We start from the raw sequence: 7,168 nt of genomic DNA on the forward strand, positions 1-7,168 counted from the left end.
ATATATATACTGCAAACTATGTTTAAATATATGTATATTTATGAATAATGTTATCCTCTACATGAAAAGTAAATGATCTTTTGTGCCATATGTCAACTTTGTGACAGCAGGGAAAGTTAGCCCCCATTCTTTTCAGCCTGAAGAGAAACAAACTAACATAAAACAACTTAGACATGTTCACTAAACATTCTAAATGATTGCTTGTGGTGAAATAAATGGGTTGTATTTGTTACTGGTGCGAAAGGCAACACATTGTGCCTGTTGTTTTAATGGTGTATTCAGGGTTCAGTAGCAGCTGAAGCAGTATGATGCTAGAAAGTCACAATTTAAGGTCAAGAAGAAAAAGAGACTCCAGTGTTAATATGAAAACTGTATTTTAACAAAAAGTACATATACAGCTTTGCATATAAAACCCAACAGTGCAAATACATTTCAAAATGGTGCAATCCTCTAACCCCAGATATCGTTCTTTGTGTAAGAAGCCCACAACAGAGAACCCTTAAGATATATACTATTCATATTAAATGTAGACATATCATTCAATCCAATATGCTATTAATTGAATATAGTTTTGTGATAATAAAACTAAATCCCCCTCTACAAAAAGAAAAGATGAAAAGAAAAGAAAAATACGAAGCATTAACGGTACCCAAAATGTGCTCAGTATTTTTTAGATAAGTAAATAAGACATTCGGGTTTAAAATATCATGCCTGTTTTAAGAAACTGATTAAATCATCAATCATGACAGAACTATTTACTGGCTATACATGAGCCTAGAAGTTTACACTGTTTTTCTGTAGAGCCGGTTGATTCCACAGTGGGTCTAGCCAGAGGTGATACAGGTGCAGTGGTGGTTTTGTGTAACGCAGGTGCAGTGGTGGTTTCAGGTAATGCAGGTGCATCAGGTACCATTGACCTTAATTACGTGTGTCCGCAGTGTCAGAGAGGTTGTCACAGATTAAGATCTCAGGGTTGAACACCAGAGGTGTGGGGCAGGTCTTGTAGAAAGGACGGCTCTTGACGCACACGTAGAAACCTGCTATGTTGCCGGGGTCTCTGTAGATACCGTTGGGTTTCAAGATGCAAAAGCCTGGGCTGGGGGCAGCGGGAGGAACCACACAGTTCAGGACCTTTTGATCGAAGACCATGCCCTCATGGCATGTGAAGTAGAAGGTGAGTTTGTTTTCACATCTGTAGAAACCTGTCAGATCTTCAGGATCCGCGTAGAGCAAGCTGGGTTTGTTGACGCAGAAGTTTGAGTTGTATAATTTGGGGGTATTGGTGGTTTTGGATAATGTGGGTGTAGGGCTGGGGGCAGGATGAGGAACAACACAGTTCAGGACCTTTTGATCGAAGACCATTCCCTCATGGCAGGTGAAGTAGAAGGTGACTTCGTTTTCACATCTGTAGAAACCCGTCTGATCTTCAGGATCCGCGTAGAGCAAGCTGGGTTTGTTGACGCAGAAGTTTGAGTTGAATAATTTGGGGGTATTGGTGGTTTCAGATAATGTGGGTGTAGGGCTGGAGGGAGCGGGAGGAACCACACAGTTCAGGACCTTTTGATCGAAGACCATGCCCTCATGGCAGGTGAAGTAGAAGGTGACTTCGTTTTCACATCTGTAGAAACCTGTCCGATCTTCAGGATCCGCATAGAGCAAGCTGGGTTTGTTGACGCAGAAGTTTGAGTTGTATAATTTGGGGGTATTGGTGGTTTCAGATAATGTGGGTGTAGGGCTGGAGGGAGTGGGAGGAACCACACAGTTCAGGACCTTTTGATCGAAGACCATGCCCTCATGGCAGGTGAAGTAGAAGGTGACTTCGTTTTCACATCTGTAGAAACCTGTCCGATCTTCAGGATCCGCGTAAAGCAAGCTGGGTTTGTTGACGCAGAAGTTTGAGTTGTATAATTTGGGGGTAGTGGTGGTTTTGGGTAATGCGGGTGCATTGAAGGTTTCAAGTAATGCAGGTGTAGAGCTGGGGGTAGCGGGAGGAACGACTCTGTTAAAATCACACATTAACGACTCTCTATTAAAAAGAAGAGGAAAGGGGCATGTGTAATAGTAAGTAGTGTGGTCGATACACTGGTAGAAGGCATCTGGATTGCTGCTTTCTGGATAAAGACCATTGTCCAACTGGGCACAGCAATCCGGTTCAGGGACAGCGAAAGGAAAATCGCAGTTGGTGATCATTGGGTTGTAGAAGAGGATTGAGGGACAGAGGAAGTGAGTAGTGTTGTGTTCTTGGCAGTGGTAGAAAGCACCAACATTCTGTGAGTCGCTATAGAAACCGTTGGACTTCTCTTCACAGAAGTTTGATTCTTCTGTCAGTTTTGGAGGGTAGATAGGCAGGAATGGAATCTCGATTGGGAAGTCACAAAGCCAGGTTGTGCTGTTGAATAGAAGAGGGGAGCTGCAACTCCGGTAGTACGCAACCCCCCTGAAGCACTGGTAGAAGGTGGAGGGGTTGCTGGGCTCCGGGTAAAGGCCGTCCACCAAGTTGACGCAGAAATTGGGAATGGGGGCATTGGATGGGAAGTCGCAGTTGGAGAGGAGGGGGTTGAACACTAGCCCAGTGCTGCACTGGTAGTGGTAGGTGACCCCATTGTCACAACGGTAGTAGCTGTCACTGCTCTCTGGATCCACCATTGTCGCGTTGGGCTTGCCGGCACAGAAATTCAGGTCGAATGCTCTGGCTGTTGGATACAGATAATCAATCATGAATGGTTATAGAACTTAGATGGAGAAGTGTATATCAATGGACTGAAGGCTATTTAAATTCATTTCTGAACTGTTGTCAAGAGCATCTAAATAATATCAGTTTATCTAATTCATCCAAACAGACCCAAAGAATACAGGCATGTGTATGGCATTCCATATCATTTAATATAACAGTAAAGCTTTCTGATAACCCAGAAATAATTGACAGTAATCAAGATTGTTGGAAAATGTTACTAAGTAACTTTATTACACTACATCTAGCCCTAGCCTGACCCCTACTGCTTATTTACAGCTATTACCAGTAAAGGAAACACAGACATGTACAAGTTAACAACACTGTGTAACACATTTTTTTTTTTTTTTTTTGGTTCCTGGGTAGTAAGCTTTATTTCCTAATTGCTTATGCCTCAAAAGTATAGAAAATGGCTATTATTCCCCACAGACTTTGCTTTTGTGACCAGGACAGTGATATTTTGAAATGTACCTATTTTCCTGAACATTCCAGATAGATTCAGTGCTGAGTAAACTTGGAGTAACTCCTAGAACTTTCTAGAACTTTCCAGTAATATAAATAGTAGTATAAATACAGGGGCCTTAAGCCCACCAGTTCAGTTTAGTTCCAGCTGCCTAAGTGGATACATATCTGCATTTCTCTGAGATGGCATCAAGGTCATAGGAGACTTCAAAATGATGGCATTCCTGATGGGTCTCCAAGGCGGTTTTACCAAATTTCCCTGCTATTTTTGCCTTTGGGACATATGTGAACGAAAAGACACAAATTCACCCGTTTTCTCATTGGAAATAGGTAAATTTCAAAATATCACTGTCCTGGTCACAAAAGCAAAGTTTGTGGGGAATAATAGCCATTTTCTATACTTTTGAGGCATAAGCAATTAGGAAATAACACTTACTACCCAGGAACAAAAATTGTGTTACATAGTGCAATCGCCACGATTTTCAAAGCTTTTTATGCCTGTGTCTTGAATAAAATGTACCTGCTGTGTTTATTTCTAGTGTTTTTATAAAATTGAGCAATAAAAGGCTTTGAAGATCCTCAGGAGAACATATGTTTCACATGACATGACCCTAACATGCAGCTACAGGAACATGTATGAAACAGCCACGTTCAAAAGAGACAACATATATGACACATGCAGCATAAGGGTTCATGAATCCTAAATCCTGGCTCTTTCAGTCCATTCCAATCCCAGAACTTGTCCCAACCTGGTTCTTAATTACTTAATTTAATACAGCACCTAGGTTAAATTAAACAATGGTTGTAATAAAGACAGCATACAGTATATCAGATTATATTAGTTAGAAATTTGATGCAAGCTAAATATATTAGATATATATTTGACAGATATAGCAATATACAGCACTACATATTCCCTCAGCTACAGTTACAAATTCCCTATTTTTTTATTTGTTTTAATGAAAGCAAATACAAAAGAATAAGCACTGGTGTAAATGCTTTGCGAGCGTGGCCTGTACAGGCATTCATGCTGTCGACAATCATTAGTTCATTTGTTTCATAATTGTAATATAATTACCTGAATGGAGAATCAGCAGCAGAGACAGTGCTCCTAGAAAGACAGAATGAAATCGACACATTTAGTCACTGGAGAGCAGTTTCTCTGATTAACACTCCCTATCACACCCTACAGTAAACGCACAATAAAGAGGAAGCATTGTGAAAGCACAGCAAAGCAAGCTCAAAACCACAATAACTATATATCCCCTTCAGTCAGTGTGTGCACGATTCTACCATGTTAAGCTTCCTGTCTATATATCTATTTTATAATGCATGTGTGTGCTTTTAAGTCATGGCAGGGTAACTTCTCACACTCCATAGAGTTCACAACAACTGTTTAAACATTTCTAAAAATGGAATTAAATATTTGAGACCGACAGCTCTGAATGGCTCTGTTAATTGCATGGACCAATATTTTGACTAAGCACCCCTTTCTCAGTTAAAAAAAGAGTGAAGCTTAAATAATGCAGCGTAAAAACTATTAAAAAAAAATAATACAGCACAGAGGATGAGAAAAAGTAGCAGTGAGTAGAAGAAAACCAAAAAAAAGAAGTTGATTTTAAAAAACAATTGTCTCATTATTATTAGTTTCTAACAAATAAAAAGAGTTTTAAGCAAAAAAGAAAACTAAAAACTAAAAACACAGAAATCATTAACAAATATAACCCAATATCACCCAACAGAAATGCCCTCCTACCTCTATAAGTGATCGCTGTTTCCATGTTGAAGCTGTGATGTGTGTTATGTGATGGGTACCCTGCTTTATACCCTGTTCAGGGAGGGTTTGGGCAAGTAAAGAAACACCTACGATAAATTAAAGACTATTCAGATGCTAATGTCATTGTTTAAGACAATAGCAGGCAATTCAGGTTAGCATGTAATTCAGGTTAGCATGTAATTCCATTGCGTTGTCATCGTTTCAATATCCAACCCCCTAGACCAGATGGTGAAAGAAAACAGACTGGACAAGACTGGTCAAGACAGGAAAAACCACAAGACCAAGGAGAACAAGATTCCTCTTGCTGATTTCTCCTGATCTGATATTAAAATGGTCTTTGTGTAGTGTCTAGAACTGCACAGAATCTAAAATAAGAGTATCATTCCAACAAGAGAATGATAACCTAGATTTTCTATACAGCTGCACCTGTATACAAATACACACAATTAGCTGCATTTTTTAAACTTCTGAGCACATTTTAAAAGGTCCAAGTTAGTCTCAACTGTGTCTCGTTTAAACTTTTTGCATCACCTTTTTTATGAGAAAATGCCTTTTTTTGGTTGATATCACATCTTGTTATTGCAGATCCCTTTGCCTTTTTGTGGGGATGGTTGGTATTGTTACCTTTTACAAATGAGAAAGAATTCAGCACTGGTAACGACTGTAAGATCTTCATTATTGAGGCGTTGTTTACAGACATGGCTTCATTGTTACAGAGCATGGCTGCAAGTGGGATGTATCCCTTAAAATACAAATGTGTTTTAGCAAAACTGGCTTGCTATTCTTTTTGAACTAATTGCCATATGGGAAACCCCAACCCATAGGTTTCCATGGGAAAGCAAGAAACTGGGTCAGTTATCTGTGTTGATACTCCCTGTGCAATAATTAAATGCAACAGGGTCCATGTCGATACTACATATTCTGAACTGCTTATAAAATGGTTATTCCTAGTTGTAAGTAAGATATGATTACCAGAAACTCTATGAAGTCCAATATTATTATTATTATTATTATTATTATTATTATTATTATTATTATTATTATTATTATTATGTAATAAAATAAATTACAAAATGATATCGCAAAAGTCTACTGGAAGCCATAATAGTAGTACAGTATTTTATGTTGGATTTTGAAATGTCACTTTTTTCGTTAAGTATATGAAACTATACAAAGCGGTATGTAAATCAATATGTTAACGTAGCATTATTCAGCAGGTTTCATTTGACTTTATCAAGCAAAATGAGTTCATTCTATTTAGTGTATAACTGTGGATTCTGTTTATTGCATGATTTCCCCCTCTCTGCACTCTCATTGACAGATGCTGACAGGCTGGTATGTTTGCATTCCACAAAGGTAGTTGTAGCTGTAGGGACACAAGCTTCCTCTGCCTTGAAACCTGTTTTCCACTCTGCTACTCCAAGAGTCAATCCTGGATCAAGAACAATGCAATACAATACAATACAATACAATACAATACAATATAATACAGAAATACGCACAATCCTGTTCCTGCTCCAACTTACAGAATATGAGTTTATAAAATGACATATTCAATATACTTTTTCTAAGTATTTTGTCTTCATTTTTTTCACCAGTATAAACTGCTTTTCCTAACTTTTGCAATACCCTACTGACAATTCCAGCAATTTCTGTTCAGCTGGTGAGCTGCAAGAGTTTGAATAAATATTTACTGTGTTTCAAAGTTTATACCAGGCTGGCACTAATGATAGTTTAACATGGTCATCTGTACAGTAAATTTGCAGTTTTCCCATGCTTTTCCATGGTATGCTATTGGTTTACCATGTTTATTAATATGCTTCAGCATATCTCTCTGGGCTTTACAATGCTTACCTATGCTTTACCATGCTTTCACTATTCTTTATTACACTCTGCTGTGATTTTGCTATTGGAAACTTTTATAAGGGGCTATATAAAACCCCAGCCCAGGTTTACAGCAATTACAGAATTTTAAATGAAGGGGCTGTTCTTCCCCTAGAGCTCGCAGATCCAGTTCTTCAGCCTTGTCATTGATGACATTCTTTTAAAAGTCAAATGAAGTTGAGGCTGGGTAATAAACAATGTAATAAACTATATATATATATATATATATATATATATATATATATATATATATATATATATATATATACAGTATGTCCAGCAAATGACAAATAGAGATGTGAAATGAATTCCCA

At 38.2% G+C, this 7,168-nt stretch overlaps 1 protein-coding gene across 1 annotated transcript; it reads right to left on the reverse strand.

The window, feature by feature from the left end:
- Positions 1 to 357: 357 nt before the first annotated feature.
- On the reverse strand, positions 358 to 5,004 carry LOC131702165 (uncharacterized). Its single transcript, XM_059004384.1, has 3 exons — positions 4,950 to 5,004; positions 4,272 to 4,304; positions 358 to 2,693 (listed from the first exon to the last, which is right to left on the reverse strand). Exons 1-3 carry the CDS (start codon positions 4,972 to 4,974, stop codon positions 919 to 921), a joined length of 1,833 nt encoding a protein of 610 aa, XP_058860367.1. The 5' UTR covers positions 4,975 to 5,004; the 3' UTR covers positions 358 to 918.
- Between the last annotated feature and the right edge of the window lie 2,164 nt (positions 5,005 to 7,168).

Source organism: Acipenser ruthenus, chromosome 29 (genome assembly GCF_902713425.1).
Source record: "Acipenser ruthenus chromosome 29, fAciRut3.2 maternal haplotype, whole genome shotgun sequence".
In the NCBI taxonomy this organism is placed as follows: Eukaryota; Metazoa; Chordata; class Actinopteri; order Acipenseriformes; family Acipenseridae; genus Acipenser; species Acipenser ruthenus.

What these genes read in the sequence shown, in the direction of transcription:
- LOC131702165 (XM_059004384.1), bottom strand. Translation starts at nt 4,974, where the DNA reads ATGGAAACAGCGATCACTTATAGAG. An exon ending in AACAGCGATCACTTATAGAG is followed by an intron (nt 4,305 to 4,949) that starts GTAGGAGGGCAT and finishes CTGTCTTTCTAG; the next exon opens with GAGCACTGTCTCTGCTGCTG. An exon ending in GCTGCTGATTCTCCATTCAG is followed by an intron (nt 2,694 to 4,271) that starts GTAATTATATTA and finishes TGTATCCAACAG; the next exon opens with CCAGAGCATTCGACCTGAAT.